Genomic DNA, 20,237 nt, shown 5'->3' on the forward strand with positions numbered 1-20,237 from the left:
CATAAAGAAGATTTGCATGGACTTCAGTGGTACCTTCTGTATGTATTAAACTTTTTTTCATACAGAATATTGGCACCTGAGTTCGTCATCGGTCCCAAATTATATTTCTTTATACATGTTTGGGCAGACTGGATGGACTAGTCAGGTCTTTATCTGCCGTCATCTACTATGTATGTTACTATGTTGTCTCTATTTTTTTATATATTTTTAATAAGATAAATACTCATCTTAGTCTACACAGGTGGGTGCAGGCACTCCAACACAGAACTGTTTCGCCCATACAGGGCTTTATCAAGGAAAGTCTCCCTTAAGCCAAACAACTCATGCTCCCCGCGTTCAGTCGTTTTTCAACTGGGGCTCTGTATGGGCGAAACATAGTTCTATTTCGGAGTGCCTGTCCTCACCCGTGTAGACTCTTTTCTAACATATAATCACTTTTTCTATCATAAAACCATTTACTCTCATGTTTATAGTCCCTCTACTCATATACTCTTGTAAATCTTTCTCCTCTCTTCTTATATTTTTAAGCTTTGTAAACCGTGCCGAGCTCCACTTCCGTGGAGATGATGCGGTATATAAACTTAAGGCTTAATTTAGTTTAGTTTAGACTAAGATGAGTATCTATCTTATTAAAAATATAAAAAAAAAACAGAGATAACACGTATAAAGAAATATAATTTGGGACCGATGACGAACTCGGGTGCCAATATTCTGTATGAAAAAAAGTTTAATACATAAAGAAGGTACCACTGAGGTCCATTCAAATCTTCTTTATGAAGAATATAAGTTTATATCCATAAGGACCGAGCTTGCACATATATGGCATTGAGAAATATGTTTTGAGCAATCGCCCAGTTCCAAATGTACTTAACTTCTTGACAAAGAGGGAAAGAGCCCATTCCTCCTTGCTTGCTGATGTAATATATCACTACTTGATTATCCATTCGAACCAGGAGGACCTGATTGGAAAGACTGCTCTGAAATGTTTAGAGCATATCGAATTGCTCTCAGCTCTAATAGGTTGATGTGCAATGTTTTCTCTTGAGCAGACCAGCGACCTTGTGTGCAAAGACCATCCAGGTGAGCTCCCCAAGCATACATGGACACGTCTGTGGTAAGCACTTTCTGACATGGAGGGATGTGAAATAGTAGAGCCTGGAAAGATTGGTTGGATCCATCCACCACTAAAGAGATTGACAAAGAGGTGAGATGATTGTAATCTTTTGAGAGAAAGGATCGAGAGCCTGAGACGATTGAGATGCTAGGGCCCACTGAGCTGGTCTGAGATGGAGCCTTGCAAAGAGGTAACATGGACTGTGGATGCCATGTGTCATCTGCATCATCTGTCTGGCTGAAATAGTGGCTGGCAGATGGTAGTGGGGAGGGAATTCAGCCTTTCCCTAGATATGATAGCTAAGTGTCATATTGCTTTCCTGAAATCCTACTAAAACTGTGATCATTGTGACAAGAGATGAAGCAGGGCTTCAGAGGCCAGTAAGATGCAGGTTATGAAAGCAGACCTATATGCTCTCACAGATGTCATTAAGCATACACGTAGATGTGTCCCAACTGACCCTCTGCTGTAGGATCACCTGCTTTCTGCTCTTGCAAGTTTCAGGGCTGTGGCCTAAGGTACAAAAGATTGGGTGGAGGTGGTGAGGAGAAGAAATGGGAGGGAGAAGTGAGAAGGTGAAGGGAAAAGGGTGAGTAAGTGTGTGGGAGGGGAAAGGGACCTTTGTATATTTGGTACATACTTACAACATAGTTCAATTTAAAAAAAATAAACCTGTTATAAGTTTGGAAATCAATCTCTTGGTTCTTGCAAATCTCACAGGTACACGGCATCCATACACTATTCCAAGTAAACAACCAGACCAACAGCCAAACTACAACAATAGTCCCACACTGGGGGGGGGGGGGCCTAAGATTGTAGGGCTAGTCAGTTCTCCAGGAGTATCTCTATTAAATGCGAGACATTTCATACATTAACTTGGATATTTCTAGTCAAGGCTTCAACTTGGTCAAGCCTTTGAAATTGCTTAAACAGAAAAGCCTATGTCTTAATTGATAAAGTTGAAGGCAGCTCTCTTTGGCTGTAGCCAGCGGCATGACATGGCCTTAATTTCCTTAACTTCAAACCAGACTTACCATTTGTGATCCACATATCACAAAGGCATTGAAAGTGTTCTCTGAAGATGAATGTGAGTCAAGTTACAAAACAAACAAGTGTGACTCACTTTCTTTTCTTACCAGAAATAAGAAAACCCCCAAATAATGTGATTGCTGGGATCCTTCAAGACAGTATGGAGAAATCTGTTACCTGTATCAGCTCATCCTCTGGAAGAGCTACTGTAAAGTTGACATGGCAGAGACAGCAGGGAATCATGAATCTCAGTTTAAAATACAGGCTCTGTTAAATATAAAGCAAATTGTGTTATTACTAAATACATTTCAAAACACTTTATCTAAAAATGCATATTCACCAAAGGTTGCTGCTAAAAGGAAAGGGGAAAAGCTTTCTTGATCTTGACAGACAAATTACATTTCTGGGCCTAACCTGTATTCTTTTAATAGTTTATGAATAAAGTAACTTAAGATCATATTGTGAGAAATGAAATAAGAAATAACTTTATAATGTAATACAATAGAGTGTGTTACTAATATATTTTTGTTAACAAGTGAATGATGTTAATTATTGCAGAGTGTAATAATATATAGAATCAGTATGCGGAAAACCCATGTTGCGTATACTATGTGATCTAGAAAGAGACAGTGCAGGGTAGGGGAATGCAGATACAGTAAGGGGAAGGAAATGAAGCATTCCTGGGATAGTTTCTGTAACTGTGTGAACACAATGCCTCTAGTAACTGCAAAACCTGATGTCTCAGCAGTATTAACTAGGGGCTATGTTTAAGTAACAATGTTTCCTAATCTTTTTGAAACCTTAAGCACACTTATATTTAAAAAACTGCTGTGTGATACAATCTAGGAAGCAGACATTGGAGACTACAAGAAGAACTAGGGAAGCAAAAAAATAAAAAAACAATGGAAAGAAAATGTACAACACCATCATGCCTCTGTCTAGGTCCCTGGTAATTCTGCACCTTACGTAAGTTAAATGCATAGCATGAAGGATGAGCCTATAGTGGAAGGACTGGATAATAATAATATATAGGAATGTAAATAGGGTTGGAGGTCTGAGAAAAGCACAGTTACTTACCGTAACAGGTGTTATCCAGGGACAGCAGGCAGATATTCTTAACGTATGGGTGACGTCACCGACGGAGCCCCGGTACGGACCTTTTTAACTAGAAAGTTCTAGTTGGCCACACCGCGCATGCGCGGGTGCCTTCCCGCCCGACGGAGGAGTGCGTGGTCTCCAGTTAAGATAAGCCAGCTAAGAAGCCAACCCGGGGAGGTGGGTGGGTCGTAAGAATATCTGCCTGCTGTCCCTGGATAACACCTGTTACGGTAAGTAACTGTGCTTTATCCCAGGACAAGCAGGCAGCATATTCTTAACGTATGGGTGACCTCCAAGCTAACAGAGAGGGAGGGGGGATGGTTGGCCATTAGGAAAATAAATTTTGTAACACAGATTAGCCGAAGTGTCCATCCCGTCTGGAGAAGGTATCCAGACAGTAGTGAGTAGTGAACGTGTGAACTGAAGACCAAGTGGCCGCCTTGCAGATTTCCTCAATAGGCGTGGAACGGAGGAAAGCCACAGAAGCAGCCATAGCTCTGACCCTGTGGGCCGTGACAGCTCCTTCCAGTGACAGGCCGGCCCGAGCATAACAGAACGCAATACAGGCAGCAAGCCAATTGGACAGCGTTCGTTTAGAGACAGGACGACCCAGACGGTTGGGATCGAAGGTCAGAAAAAGTTGAGGAGAGGATCGGTGAGCCCTGGTACGGTCAAGGTAGTATGCAAGGGCACGTTTACAATCCAGCGTGTGTAACGCCTGTTCCCCAGGATGAGAATGGGGTTTTGGAAAGAAGACAGGCAAAACAATAGATTGGTTGAGGTGAAAAGCCGAAACCACCTTGGGAAGGAATTTAGGATGGGTACGCAGAACCACCTTGTCATGGTGAAAAACAGTGAACGGTGGATCGGCGACCAGCGCATGCAGCTCACTGACCCTCCTGGCAGAGGTGATGGCAATGAGGAAAAGCACCTTCCATGTGAGAAGTTTGAGCGAAGTAGCAGCAAGAGGCTCAAAAGGAGGTTTCATGAGGGCTGACAAAACCACATTTAGGTCCCAGACGACAGGAGGAGGCTGTAGAGGTGGTTTGATGTTGAAGAGGCCTCTCATGAAGCGGGAAACCAGAGGGTGAGCCGTGAGAGGTTTTCCGAGGATAGGCTCATGAAACGCAGTGATGGCACTGAGGTGGACTCTGATTGAGGTAGACTTGAGACCAGCCTCGGACAGAGAGAGCAGATAGTCCAGAATGGTCTCTACCGCCAATGAGGTGGGATTGTGATGATGCAGGAGGCACCAAGAGGAAAACCGGGTCCACTTCTGATGGTAACATTGGAGCGTGGAGGGTTTCCTGGAGGCATCCAGAATGCGACGGACAGGCTGAGACAGGGTATCTGGAGAGGTCAGCCCGAGAGAAACCAAGCAGTCAGGTGGAGGGAAGACAGATTGGGGTGCAGTAGAGACTGATGCTGCTGTGTAAGCAGAGTAGGAAACACAGGAAGAGGAATGGGCTCCCTGGAGCTGAGCTGGAGCAGGAGGGAGAACCAGTGCTGTCGGGGCCACCGGGGGGCGATGAGAATCATGGTGGCCCTGTCCTTGCGGAGCTTGAACAAGGTCCGCGACATCAGAGGGAGTGGAGGAAAGGCATAGAGGAACCGATCCGTCCAGTCGAGTAGGAATGCATCTGGGGTCAGACGATGCGGAGAGAAGAGTCTGGAGCAGAACTGGGGCAGCTGATGGTTGTGAGGAGCTGCAAATAGGTCCACTTGCGGGGTGCCCCAGCGAGCAAAAATGGAGTGGAGAGTAGGAGGGTCCAGGGTCCACTCGTGAGGTTGCAGGATGCGGCTGAGCTGGTCGGCCAGGGAGTTCTGTTCGCCCTGGATATAGACAGCCCTGAGGGACAGATTGTGGGCTATGGCCCAGGTCCAGATTCGGAGGGCCTCCTGACAAAGGGGACGAGATCCGGTGCCGCCTTGCTTGTTGATGTAGTACATGGCGACTTGGTTGTCCGTGCACAGGAGAAGAACCTGAGGGTAGAGGAGATGCTGGAAAGCCTTGAGAGCATAAAACATGGCTCTGAGCTCCAGGAAGTTGATGTGATGTTGACGCTCCTGAGGGGTCCAAAGTCCCTGGGTGCGGAGATCGCCCAAGTGGGCCCCCCAGGCATAGGGGGAAGCATCCGTGGTTATGACCATGGAATGAGGAGGCGGATGGAAGAGAAGTCCCCTGGAGAGATTTGAGGAGTTCAACCACCATTGAAGAGATTGCTGAAGAGACGATGTCACAGAGATGGGATGAGAAAGAAGATTCGTGGTCTGTGACCATTGGTTGGCAAGGGTCCATTGAGGTATCCTGAGGTGGAGTCGTGCCAGAGGAGTCACATGGACTGTTGAGGCCATGTGGCCTAGAAGGACCATCATCTGGCGAGCAGGGATGGATGGATGAAGGAGCACCTGCCGGCAAAGGTGAAGTAGCGTCCGGTGCCGGTCGGCAGGAAGGAACGCCCTCATCTGATTGGTATCGAGAACTGCTCCGATGAACTGCAGGCGCTGCGTAGGAAGCAGATGTGACTTGGGATAATTGATCTCGAACCCCAAGAGATGGAGGAAAGAGATGGTTTGATGAGTGGCTTGCAGCACAAGCGGAGATGTAGGTGCTTTCACCAACCAATCGTCCAAGTATGGGAACACTTGTAGGTTGTGGGACCTGAGAAAAGCCGCTACCACAATCAGGCACTTGGTGAACACCCTGGGTGATGATGCGAGACCAAAGGGCAGCACCTTGTACTGATAGTGGTGATTTTGTATCTGGAATCGGAGGTAGCGACGCGAAGCCTGACGGATTGGGATGTGAGTGTAGGCCTCCTTGAGGTCCAGGGAACATAGCCAGTCGTGTTGAGATAGAAGAGGATAAAGCGTGGCCAGGGAGAGCATTCTGAACTTTTCTTTGACCAAACACTTGTTGAGGTTCCTGAGGTCCAAGATGGGCCGAAGATCTCCCGTTTTCTTGGGTACCAGGAAGTATCGGGAGTAAAATCCCTGACCCCTTTGGTCTGGAGGAACTTCTTCGATGGCATTGAGGAGGAGGAGGGATTGGACCTCCCTGAGGAGGAGAGGAGTTTGGGAGGAGTGAGAAGCAGACTCTACGGGAGGATGATCTATGGGAAGAGTCTGGAACCTTAGTGAGTATCCGTGGCGGATGATGTTGAGAACCCACAGGTCTGATGTGATGGCCTCCCAGCGTTGGAGAAAGATGGTGAGGCGGCCTCCGATAGGTTGAGGAAGAGGCATCGAAGGGTGGAGACTGGCTATGCCCTGGAGAAAGGAGTCAAAAGGGCTGAGGAGGTTTAGTCTGAGGGAGAGGCTTGGTCGCCTGGTGAGACTGAGAGCGAGCCTGAGTGTGCTGTTGTTGGCGAGGACGGCGAGATTGCTGCTGAGGAGGATTCAGCGGCCTGGCAGAGAATCGACGTTGATAAGAGGACTGAGGCCTGTATGGTCGTGCCGGTGGAGTTTTCTTTTTGGGTTTAATGAGGGTGTCCCATCTGGTCTCATGGGCCGAAAGTTTTTGTGTTGTGGTATCAAGAGACTCCCCAAAAAGTTCGTCACCAAGACAGGGCGCGTTGGCGAGACGGTCCTGGTGGTTTACATCAAGGTCAGACACTCGCAGCCAGGCTAGGCGTCGCATGGCCACAGCCAGTGCGGAGGCTCGTGAAGTAAGCTCGAAGGAGTCGTAAATCGAGCGCACCATGAACTTTCTGAGCTGAAGGAGGTTGGAAATCTGCTGTTGGAAGAGTGGGACCTTACGCTCAGGTATATATTTTTCTAGAGCAGAAAGTTGTTGGACCAGGTGTTTCATATAAAATGAAAAATGAAAGGTGTAATTGTTGGCTCTGTTAGCCAGCATGGCATTCTGGTACAGGCGCTTTCCAAATTTGTCCATTGTCTTTCCCTCTCTGCCAGGAGGGGTGGAGGCATAAACGCTGGAGCCTTGAGATTTTTTGAGAGTGGACTCTACAAGGAGGCTCTCATGGGGCAATTGGGGTTTGTCAAATCCCGGAATAGGGATGACCCGGTATAAGCTGTCCAGTTTTTTAGGGGCACCTGGAACAGTCAATGGAATCTCCAAATTTTTATAAAATGTTTCCCGGAGGATATCATGTACAGGAAGTTTAAGAAACTCCTTGGGAGGTTGGTCGAAGTCCAAAGCTTCTAAAAAGGCCTGGGACTTCTTAGAGTCGGACTCAAGGGGGATGGAGAGAGCCGCTGACATCTCCCGAAGGAACTTCGTGAAGGAGGATTGCTCAGGCTTAGAAGTGGTTTCAGCCATGGAGGGTTCCTCATCTGTAGAAGAGGCATCCTCCTCGGTACCGAGTGGGGATTGTTCCCATAGGTCTGGGTCCCTGATAGCCGGTTCAGTATGGCGGGTTTTAGAAAGGGACTTTCCAGATCGCATGGATACGGTGCCGGGGGATGAAGACCGGCGTCGATCTCTGTCCCTGGAGGAATGGTGCCGATCCCGATCCCGAGACGACCGGCGTCGATCTGGGGCCTGGGAAGGGTCCTCTGCCGAGCAAGTCTGAAGTGCCGGCTGAGCAGATAAGACCGGCATGGATGTGTTCAACGGTACCGAGGGGGTGGATACCGGTGGAGTGGTGCGAAGCTCGGGCTGGACCGGTACCGGAAGGAGCGGTGCCAGTAAAGTTGGAAGGAGCTGTTGGAGTTGCTTCTGTAGCTGCTCCTGAAGCTTGTCCTGGAGGATGGCCGAGATTCGGTCCTCCAATGGGGGCACCGGTACCGCTTTAGATTTCTTCGGTACCATAGGTGCTGCTCGACGCTCCGGCGATGAGGAGGCCGATGACGAGGCACTCACCGTGATCGGAGCGGAGCGTTTACGGGAGCGGCGGGACGTCGGAAGAACCGGGGTCACCGCTGTAGCTGGAGGTCGCTCAAGGGAAGTGGAAGGCTTCTTAGCCGGCTTACCTGGCGCTATCGACCCCGAAGGAGGATCAGGCGGTGTCGATGTGGTCGGTGCCGATTTAGGCGGTGCCGTCGACGTCGGGGCCTGATCCATGGTAGAACCGGTACCGAAAAGAATATTTTGTTGTATTTGCCGGTTCTTAAGAGTGCGTTTCTTGAGAGTAGCACAGCGGGTGCAGGTGTCAGCCCGATGCTCTGGACCCAAACACTGAAGGCACCAGTTGTGTGGGTCAGTTAAAGAGATCGGGCGTGCACACTGCTGGCACTTCTTGAAGCCCGGTTGAGGGGGCATGAAGGGAAACACGGCCTCCGCGAAATCAAACCCGGAGGCTTGGATGATTACAACAGGCCCCGCCGGGGCCGGCTGCAAAAATAAGGAAAAAGACACGAAAAGAATTTTTTTTTTTTTTTTTTAGAAGAATGAAGTTGAAAGACAAAAATAGAACCAAAATTGGATCAAAAATCGCGAGCGGGAAGGCAAATTGAGAGTTTTCAACGGCCGTTGAAAAGCACATGCGTCTTCTTCGCTCCGCGGAAACGAAAAAACTGGAGACCACGCACTCCTCCGTCGGGCGGGAAGGCACCCGCGCATGCGCGGTGCGGCCAACTAGAACTTTCTAGTTAAAAAGGTCCGTACCGGGGCTCCGTCGGTGACGTCACCCATACGTTAAGAATATGCTGCCTGCTTGTCCTGGGATAATAAGAGTAATGGGAGTGATAAACAGGGGCAGGAAAAATGGAGGGAAATATTTGATAGGTTGTAAACTGCTGTTGCTCTAACCAACGAGCAGACAGGCAGGAGGGACTAAGAAATATGTGAACTATATATATTGAATGATTACACTGAGCTCGGTGTGCCTATTTTGCAATTTTTGCATTTGGACTTGCAAGAGAGAAATAAATTATTTTCTGCTTTACTACAAGACTTTCCAGAGTTTCCTTGTGAGTTATCCCTTGTTTCTCACAATGTTTACTAAGGTGCCAACAAAGTTAAATTTTCTTTTTTTTAATGATATTAAAATTTTTTTAAAAAAATTTTTAAATGATATTTTAGCAAATGAATAGCAAAAGTATACAGCCAAAGAAACACTTAAAAACAGGTGGCGAAACAACACCGCTTTACATAAATTGCAGATACAGCATTAGCAAAATGAACACCCCTAAGGACAACCCAATCCCCCCCTTCCCCCCTCTACCGATAAGCACTATAGGATCAAAGTTTCTTCATACCCCTAAATATCCAATTTCCGAGCAATAATAGTCCAGGTATTGCTGATAATAACCTCTGCGTTTAGCCACATATAATTCCATCTTCCCCAGCAATGATAACTTTACCCTCCATTCACTCACATCAGGCACCAGGGACTGTTTCCAGTAGGCAGCTAAGAGACATTTAATCGCAGACAATCCCAGTAACTGGGTTTGCCATTTGGTCACACAAATGGCAGAGAACCCCAATAAACAACTCTGAGGAGTATTTGGTACAGGAACCCCCAACAACTGGGACAAAGATCGCACCACTGCCATCCAACAAGGAACCAACACAGGACATTCCCACCATATATGAAGAAAAGTTCCCACAGCATTATGACAGCGCTAACAACTATCCGATGTCTGAGGATACATCTTATGAAGTTGTTCTGGAGTATAATACCAATGAATCAACACTTTATGCATTTTCTTGTATTAATGCACAAACAGACACTCTACCCACCTCAGCACAAATAGTGTCCCACTCCTTGTCTGTGAAAATACAATGCAAGTCCCTCTCCCAGTGTTGTCGGAATGCCAAATTGGGTACAACTCTCCCCCTAATGTATTTATATATGATGGAAATAGATCTGGGCACCTTCTGCAAAGTCTCCAATAACTGTTCTAAATGTTCATTCTCAAGGGGAGATGTTTTATCCCAACCCTGAACCCCCATAAAATGTTTCACTTGAAGATATGCCAAATAATCTCTTGACTTCACCCCAGGGATGTGTAGCAAAGCTTCAAACGAAATTACGGTCCTGATACGCAGAAAATGCTGAAAACGGGTAAGCCCAAGTTGTCCCCAGCGCTCAAAAACTGGATTAGTTTTACCCACCAAAAATCAGGGTTCATCTCACAAAGAAGCCAAGGTAGAAAGGGCCACCCCATTATTAAACTCCCTCTTCAGGCTATCCCACAATTTGATCAAATGCAAAATAAAAATATTATCAGTCTCCAATTCCCACTGGCGAACTGTCTGCGAAGACCAAAGCCCATTGGACAGTCTAAGGTGAGGTACAAAGGACTGTTCCAATCTCACACCCCACTTATGAGGACTCAATTCCCATTCCAAGAACATCCGCAACTGCGTAGCCTGATAGTACCAGTGAAGATTGGGAACCCTTCTTCCACCTCGTGCTCTATCAGCCCATATCACCCTCTGGGAAATTTGAGGCGCTCTATGCGCCCAAATAAACTTCTTAAACTCCGCTTGTAAGATCTTAAGCGTCCTAGGAGGTAACGGGGTTGGAAGAGTCTGAAACAAGAATAATATCTGGGGTAACACATTCATCTGGAGGACGGTGATATGCCCTCCCCCCCCCCCCCCAGGAAAGCCACAGCCCATGCCAGCGTTGGAGATCCGATCGAATCTTCCGGATAACCGTCCCATAATTAGCCTCATATAGCTTATCCAAATCCATGGGCAAATAGATCCCCAAGTATTTAATACCCTTGGACGCCCATTTACATGGAAACTGGCGCTGGAGATCTAAAACCTGGGGCTCCTCTAAGGTAAGATTCATCATTTCAGTCTTGTCTAAGTTGATCTTAAACCCCGACACATTCCAATAATCTTCCAAAATATATAACAAGGGCCCCACAGTACGATCGGGATCCACCATATACAAAAGGATATCATCGGCGAATAGGGCTATATGATGTTCAATACCATCTACCAAAATCCCCTTGAACCGAGGGTGATTCCAGATCAGGACTGCCAATGGTTCTATGGACAACGCAAAGAGTAATGGGGAAATTGGGCAGCCCTGTTGAGTACCACGTGCAATGGAAAAAAATTCAGTATACGTCTGATTAATCCTAAGACATGCCCGAGGCTCACAATAGAGCGTTCGAACCCAATCATTAAAGGGTCCCCCCAATTCCACCTTTTCCATAACCGCCTACAAGCATTCCCAAGATACCCTGTCAAAAGCTTTCTCGGCGTCCACTGCCATTAAAACCGCCGATTTCCTGCCCCGCCTCGCATGCCACATCAAATGCAAAGTTCGTCGTATGTTATCGCACACCTGCCACTGTTGTATAAAACCAAATTGATCCATATGTATCAATTTGGGAAGAAACTTTCCCAAACGTACAGCCAGGACTTTCGTAATGATTTTAACATCCACATTCAATAGGGAAATGGGTCTATATGAACCACAATTCAAAGGGTCCTTCCCTGGTTTCAAAAGGATTGCTATACCCGCCTCCCCCATGGTTCCCGATAACCTACCCCCCACCTGGACCCCATTCACAATACACACTAACAAAGGAGCCACCTGAGCACCAAATTTCTTATAAAAACAGCTCGTGTATCCGTCTAACCCCGAGGATTTGCCAGGCTTCGCATCTCGGATGACCCCCAAAACTTCCCCTAACATGACCGACCCATTGAGCTGCGCCCTGTCATCAGAGGACAATGCAGGTAAACAAACCTTATCCAAAAAGCTATGCACCCCCTCATTCCTCCCACCCCCTTCAGCACTATACAATTGCCAGTAATATTCCAAAAAGGAATTACCAATATCTTTATCCATAACCTGCACTATTCCATCACTATTTTGAATTGCTGTAATAGATGTCTTTGCCTGCTTGATTTTGATGTAACGAGCCAATTGCGCACTATACTTATTACTATGCTCGTATAGATAGGAATGAAAGCACTCTTGCACACGATTATACTCTTCCATTTGAAGCTGCGACAGGTTCCCACGCACCTGGCGCATCGTGCCAGTATCTGAGGGTCCAGTGAGTGTTTATGCAGCAATTCCAAAGAAAGGAGGCATTCACGTAAACATAGCTGAACTCATGCTCACCGATGCTTAAATCGAGCTCCCCACTTAATGAAGACCCTCCCTCAAAACAGATTTTAAGGCGTCCCAGAGAATCCCATCAGACACTTCCCCCGTATCATTAAACTGCAAATAAGTAGCTATACTTTGAAGGATCTCTGCTTCCACCTCAGGTGCGTTAAGCAATGAATTATTAAGTCTCCAATATCGGGTACCACCTCCTAGCACCACCCCAGTACACTCTACCGACACTGGGGCATGATCCGACACCTGAATGCTCCCAATCTCAGCCCCCTTTATCTTCCCCCATTGATTCTTATGAACCCAGAGCCTATCAATCCTGGTGTAAGTTTGTTGAGCAGAAGAGTAATGAGTATAATTATGCTGAGTCCCATGCAGAAGGCACCCAAAGTCCAGCAACCCCAAAGCATGCATAAACATCCGAAAAGCCCGAGTGTTCCCCCTATTAGAACCACTGCCCCCCTTAGAATGATCCAGGCACCCATCTGGAAGCACATTAAAATCCCCCCCAGGAATACCACCTCCTGAAGGAACGATATCAGCTCAGTCTGCAAGGTACGATAAAACTGCCTGAGCAACATTACGGCCATATATGTTCACTATTGTCACTCTCTACCCCTGTAGTATCCCTCTCAATGCTAGGCATCTCCCCTTAGGATCCCTATAAATCTGGTCAATGACCAATCCCAAACCCCTTTTTACCAAAATTGCAATCCAACCCTTTCTGGTTCAGCAGGAACTTGTCTAACTTTGTCTTGAATCCCTGGAGGGTGTTATCCCCTATAGCAGCCTCCAGAAGGGAGTTCCAGCTTTTCACCACTCTCTGGGTGAAGAAGAACTTCCTTACATTTGTACGGAATCTATCACCTTTCAACTTTAGATAGTGCCCTCTCGTTCTCCCTACCCTGGAGAGGGTGAGCAACCTGTCTTTATCTACTAAGTCTATTCCCTTCATTACCTTGAACGTTTCAAACATGCCCCCTCTCAGTCTCCTCTTTTCAAGGGAGAAGAGGCACAGTTTCTCTAATCTCTCACTGTACGGCAACCATTTTAGTCGCTCTTCTCTGGACCCTTTCAAGTAGTATGGCGACCAGTGCTGGGTGCAGTATTCCAGGTGGGGGCGGTTCAGCGGCATGATAACCTTTTCCGATCTGTTCGTGATCCCCTTCTTAATCATTCCTAGCATTCTGTTCGTCCTTCTTGCCACCGCCGCACACTGCGCGGACGGCTTCACCGACTTGTCGACCAGTACTCCCAAGTCTCTTTCCCGGGGGGGTCTCTCCGAGTACCGCACCAGACATCCTGTATTCATGTATAAGATTCTTGTTACCGACATGCATCACTTTACACTTATCCAAGTTAAACCTCATTTGCCATGTCACAGCCCATTTCTCAAGTGTGTTTATGTCACGTTGCAGGTCTTCGCAATCCTTCTGTGTTTTCACTACTCTGAATAACTTTGTATCTTCTGCAAATATAATCACCTCGCTCGTCGTTCCAATTTCCAGGTCATTTATAAATATGTTGAAGAGCATGGGTCCAAGCACCGAAACCACTCCATCCATGACACTTTTCCAGTCCGAGTATTGTCCATTTACTCCCACTCTCTGTTTCCTATCCGCCAACCAGATTTTAATCCACTTGAGTATTTCACCCTCGATTCCAAGGCTTTCAATTTTTCAAAGCAGTCGTTCATGTGGGACCTTGTTGAATGCCTTCTGAAAGTCCAAATATACAGTGTTGACCAGGTCACCCTTGTCTATCTGCCTGTTTACTCCCTCGAAGAAGTGCAGCAAGTTCGCCAAGCAAGATCTTCCTTTACTAATGCCGTGCTGGCTGGTCCTCATCAGATTGTGTCCATCAAGGTGGTCAATGATGCGGTCCTTTATCAGCGCCTCTATCATCTTTCCCGGTACCGAGGTCAGACTCACCGGTCTGTAGTTTCCAGGATCTCCCCTCGAACCTTTCTCGAAGACCGGTGTAACATTCACCACTTTCCAGTCTTCCGGAATCCTTCCCGATTTGATCGACAGATTGGTTATTAGTTGAAGCAGTTCAGCTATAACCCCTTTCACTTCCTTGATTACCCTTGGATGGATGCCATCCGATCCAGATTTATTCTTTTTAAGCCTATCAATCTGCCTGCATACCTCTTCTAGACTGACTGTCAACTCAGTCAGTTTCCCGTCTAAAGATGAGACTCTGCCCATACCATGAGCAGAGCCGCCTCCTGTGCCACCAAAGTGCTCCTGGTGTCCCCCCTGATGATTGACATAGGCCACCACCGTAGCATTGTCCAAAAGAACCCTGACTGATTTGCCCATCAGAAAGGACTGGAAGGCTAACAGCGCCAGACGGATGGCTCTGGTCTCTAAGACACTGATCGACCAAGAAGCCTCCTTCGTGTACCAGGTGCCCTGAGCTGAGTGACTGAGACACTGAGCTCCCCAACCAAGAAGACTGGCATCCGTAAGCAGCACCGTCCACTGCGGCTGGTCCAGACTCACCCCTTGTACAAGATGGGAGGTCTGGAGCCACCAACGAAGACTGCACCGAGCCAAGACCGGAAGTGGAACAGGATGATCCGGACTGTGCCTCTGAGGCAACCACCGCCGAAGAAGAGCATACTGAAGAGGACACATGTGGGCCCGAGACCACCTCACCACGTCGAGGGAAACTACCATCGACCCCAAGACTTGGAGGAAATCCTGTGCCCGAGGACACTGGGACGCCATAAGGAGGCAAATCTGAGATTTCAATTTGCTTACCCGGGTCTCCAGAAGGAAGACTTTCCCCAAGGAGGTATCAAACAGCACTCCTAGATACTCCAGGCGCTGAGGTAGAGACAACCAGCTTTTGGAAAGGTTGACTACCTATCCCAGCGACTGCAGAAACTCCACCACCCAAGCTGTGACCTGTGTGCTCTCCTGGAACAACTTCGCTTAAATCAACCAGTCGTCCAGATAGGGATGAACTAGAATGCCCTCTTTTCGTAATGCCGCTGCAACAACCACCATCACCTTTGTGCATGTCCATGGAGCCGTGGCCAGACCAAAGGGAAGTGCACCAGAACTTATAGTGTTGCCCCAAGATCGCAAAATGCAGGAAGTGCAAGTAGGCCTTCGCCAGATCTAGAGAGGTCAGAAACTCCCCCGGATGAACCACCAGAATGACAGACTGCAGAGTTTCCATGCAGAAGCAAGGCACATAAAGAGCCCTGTTGACTCCCTTCAAATCTTGGATGGGCCGAAATGTCCCTTCTTTCTTTGTCACCACAAAGTAAATCAAGTATCAACCTGTGCCCCACTCCGGAGGGGAAACTGGAACCACCGCTGCTTCCACGCCACATGCGAGGGAGAAGTGAGAAAACGATCTGGCAAGGAACAGGCAAACTCCAGAGCATAGCCATCCCGAATCACCTTCAGAACTCACTGATCTGACGTGATGTCTGCCCATTTCAGATAAAAATCTTGCAGCCGGCCGCCCACCGGAACCAAGACGGGTGCCGGCAATGAGTCATTGGGCAGGATGGGTGACAGGGGGGGAAGGGGCGCTGCCCGCACCCCGGCAGGTCCCATGAAAGGACTGCATGCGCTGGAAGAACCTACCTCTAGAGAGCCCAGGAGACTGAAAAGAGGCAGCTCCTTGACCAGAGTGGAAGTGGCAGAAATCACGCCAACGCTCACGAGCAGCACCACCTTGAGCCAGCGGCCTAGCCTTATCCTCAGGCAAATGAGGCACTTTCGAATCAGTTAGAGTCTGAACCAACTTGTCCAAGTCCCCACCAAACAAGAAAGACCCTTTAAAGGGAAACTTTGTCAACTTAGCGTTGGACGCCGTATCTGCCAAGCGCGAAGCCACAAGGTATGGCATGCTGCCACTCCAAAAGCCAACGACTTGGCAGAAGCTCGTAAGAGGTCATATATAGCAACTGAACGATAAGAAGCACCCAATTCAATCTTTGCCACTTCATGCTTTAGCAATTCCCAATCCTCAGATTTACTGTCAAGCACATGCTCAGCCCAGCAAAACACGCCTGAGCAACCAGCCTGCCACACTTCGCTGCCTGGACCGCCAGAGCTGTCACATCAAAACTCTGTTTAAGGAGGGACTCCAACTTATGCTCCTCGGGATCCTTCAAGACCGCACCACCCTCAACAGGCATTGTATGCCGCTTAGAGATGGCTGAGACCAACGCATCTACCACAGGCAACTTCAGAGTGTCCCTATCCCCTTCAGGATGGGATACAGGCGGGTCATAGATTGCGCAAAACAAAAGGGAGCTTCCGGCATCTACCATTGAGCGAGCATAATGTCCTGAATATCCTGATACATAGGAAAAGAGCGGGAAGCAGAGAGGATCCCCTTGAGCAATGGGTCCACCATACGCGAGGGCTCCGACACAGTGTCCTCAAAGTGCAAAACCGAGGAGACCTGAAGAATTAGTTCATGAAGCTCTTCCTGTTAAAATAGGTGTGCCACAGATGCATCTTTGCTAGCAGGAGAGTGGTCGAACCCTTCGCTGGCGGAATCCGGCCACTAAGTGGATCCTGGAAATTTCCCCAAAGGTCCAGGTCCTTATCAATACTATCTTGCTCCTCTGGGCAAAAATCCTCATCCCAAGAAACCCTCGGGCGCTTGGACGAAAGGAGTAGAGGGGTGCAAAACTGGCACTGTATGGGACCGCACCAGGGAAGATGTCGAGGGCAACCCCTCCCCCCTCCCCTGAGACCCCCGGAGTGGACACGGAACCTCCAGCTGCCAGCACATAAGCTTTACATAATGCCAACATAAATTCAGGGGGAAAAATCCCCGGCGGCCTCAAGGGACTAGGGGGGACCCAGCCATACCTTGCTCCTGTATTTCCAGAACAGGGGGAAGGTCAACTTAGGCCACAGAATTGAAGGAGGAGGTTCCTGCCGGAATTGGACCTGAAACCGCCAAAATCGGAGCTCTTGTGGCCTGCCTCGTCTGAAAAGCCTGGGACTTTCCTGATACTGAGGCTGAGGAACTGACCGACACGAAAAGGGAATCTGCAGTCGCTCCGGCGGTAAGGGAATCCTTTTCACCGTGACCATCGGCGGCTGTGGAACCCTCTGTTGCCGACTCGCAAGGTACATGTTGTGAGGTGCCCTGGCCGCTAGCATCCACTGCCGACAAGACTCTCCCACTGCTCTGGTCTGCACAACGCTTGCACAGGCCGGCCGCGAGTACCTCTCGTCTGGAGCACAATGAGCACTTTTTCCCTTTAAAAGTGCTCATTGTGCTGAAAACCGCCCTAGCTGCAATAAAGTGCCGGTTAGATGAGAAAACACAGAAATAAAGGCAGTTTTAAAGGGAAATGAGCCCTTTAGACCGGCACACCTCAGGATTTTTTTTTTTTAACTTAGTCAGAACAGACTCCACAGCACTCAAAGCTGGAAGCCTGACCAACCAGGGGGCCAGGCTGCCTGTTGTGGCATCTCTACAAAAATTTGGAGAGGTGGAGGGGGGGAGGGACCCAGCAGGAGACCCACTGGGTTTAACACCCCCAAGGTCGGACGGACCCCCAAACAGAAACTGTCCAAGCTCCATCCAGCACAAAAGGGGAACCCAGGAGTCCAAAAATAAATTCCAACAGTACTAAGCGGGGAGCTGAATTAGTCTAACCACCTGCTGCCGAAGACTGGATTGCTAGAGGGTAGTCTATCCTGATATACAAGTTTGTTCTCAGTCTCCACCTGCTGGTAGCAGTGAGGTATATAACCCATTCATAAGGACTATACCAGTATACTAGGCGATACAGAATATGTCTTTTTTATGCCAGAGCAACTCCGAGCTTTCCTGGATTTGAAGAAAGTGGCAGCTGGGAAAGTTTAGTAAGATCTTTTTGAGACAATTATAAAGAAAGAAAAAGGGCCTAAAAAAATTGTTAAGCCTATTTATAATGAAATTCGCTTTATTTGAGTTGCTCTTCACTCTATTGTGTTCTCCTCTATATTGTGGTCTAAGAAAGATTTAAGCTGTTTTGGTTTATAAGTGAAATATTATGAATTTCCGGTAATATTTTCTATCTGTTTTGCCTGAACAAGAGATCTCTTGTAAAACTATGTTAAAATTGCAATAAAGAAAATCAAAACCCAAAACAGAGAATAGTGAAGTTTCTGGACTTCAGTGGATTACAGGAGAAGAGGCAACATAGATTCATTAGAGGCAGGTCTTGTCAGACAAATCTGATCAATTTCTTTGACTGGGTGACCAGAGAATTGGATAGAGGGAATTTGATAGATATATTTAGATTTTAGCAAAGACACATGTGTCTAATAAATAAGTTAAGTGTCCTCGGTATGAGCCCCAAAGTAATGGACTGAGTCAGAAACTGGTTGAGTGGAGGTGACAGAAGGTAGCGGTCAATTAAAATCTGAGGAAAGGGATGTGGTGTGCTTCAAGGTTCAGTTCATGGGCCTGTTCATTTGAACATTTTTGTAAATGATATCGCTGAATGGCTGTCGGGAATTTGCCTCTTTGTGGATGATATTAAAATCTGCAATAGAGTAGACACCCCTGATGGTGTGAATAACATGAGGAAGGACCTAGAAAAGTTTTAAGAATGGTCTGAAATGCTAAGAAATGCAAAGACTGCAAAAAATGTATTTATTTATTTTAAAAATTTCTATACTGTTTACAACTAAACGGTTTACAAAATTTACATACATAATTTTAAAACAGAAACATAATAAAATGAACATACAAACCAACTTTAAAAATCTAAGAACGGTACTGTTTAGGGGTGAAGAACTTTTGTGCACAAAAAAGGAGTGGGGCTTGGGTGTGATAGTATGTGATGATCTTAAGGTGGCCAAACAGGTTGAAAATGTAATGACAAAAGCTAGGATGGTAGGGTGCACAGGGAGAGGTATGGCCAGTAGGAAAAATGAGGTATTGATGCTGCTGTATAAAATTTAGAATATTGTGTGCAATTCTGGAGACTGAACCTTCAAAAAGATATAAACAGGTTGGAGTTGGTTCAGAGGAAGACTTCCAAAATGTTTGGTGGTCTTCATCATAAGGTATATGGGGAAAGACTTTGGGCTCCTTTTACTAAGGTGCGTTAGGACAATAGCACGCGGAGTAGTGCACGCTACAATGCCGCGCGCGCTAGACGCTTACGCCTCCAAAGAACTTGCGTTAGTATTTTCATCTATCGCATGGTATTGAGCGCGCTAATCTTCAGCACGCGCTAAAAACGCTAGCGCACCTTAGTAAAAGGAGCCCTTAAAGATCTCAATATGTATACTTTGGAGGAAAACTTAAAGAGGGGAGACATGATAGAGATGTTTAAGTACCTACATGGCATAAATCTCATGAGGCAAGTCTCTTTCACTTGAAAGGAAGCTCCAGAATGAGACGGCATAGAATGAAGTTAAGAGGTGATAGGACCTGGAGTAATCTAAAGAAATACTGTTTTACAGAAAGGCTGGTAGATGCATGGAATAGTCTCTTGGTAGAGGTGGTAGAGACAAAATTTATGTCTGAATTCAAGAAAGCATGGGACAAGCACATGGAATCTCTTAGGAAGAGTAGGTGATAGTGGATGCTGCAGATGGGCAGACTGGATGGGCCATTAGGCCTTTATCTGCCGTCACGTTTCTGTGATTCTAGTCATGAACTTGAGACACTTTTCTTACAATAATTTCTAAACCATGCTTGGCCAACCAATGAGTGATAGACTGACAATGCATGAACACATTATGATATTGAAAAGAGGGCATATATTATGTTGTTCATCTGCATATAAGTGATAAAATACATCATAATAACAGAACAAAGTCTAAGGGACAAGTCAAGAAGTTACAAGTAGTACATTTAAAAAGAACAGGAACAAATATTTTTTTTCATTCAAGGCATAATTAAGCTCTGAAATTTGCTGCTGGAAAATGTTGTAAAATCAGTTAGTGTGGCTATATTTAAAAAGGGATTGAAGAAGTTCTTGGAGGAAAAGTCCATAGACTGGTATT

At 47.0% G+C, this 20,237-nt stretch overlaps 1 protein-coding gene across 12 annotated transcripts in view; it reads right to left on the bottom strand.

The window, feature by feature from the left end:
• C2CD5 (C2 calcium dependent domain containing 5) overlaps positions 1-20,237 on the bottom strand; it is a 377,832-nt gene that overhangs the window by 46,064 nt on the left and 311,531 nt on the right. For all 12 annotated transcript variants that reach the window (XM_033951251.1, XM_033951262.1, XM_033951260.1 and 9 more), the window contains one exon: positions 2,321-2,410. In XM_033951251.1, the coding sequence (XP_033807142.1) occupies positions 2,321-2,410 (90 nt within the window). The remainder of the gene's footprint in view (positions 1-2,320; positions 2,411-20,237) is intronic.

The sequence above is a fragment of the Geotrypetes seraphini genome, chromosome 7 (assembly GCF_902459505.1).
Source record: "Geotrypetes seraphini chromosome 7, aGeoSer1.1, whole genome shotgun sequence".
NCBI lineage: Eukaryota > Metazoa > Chordata > Amphibia > Gymnophiona > Dermophiidae > Geotrypetes > Geotrypetes seraphini.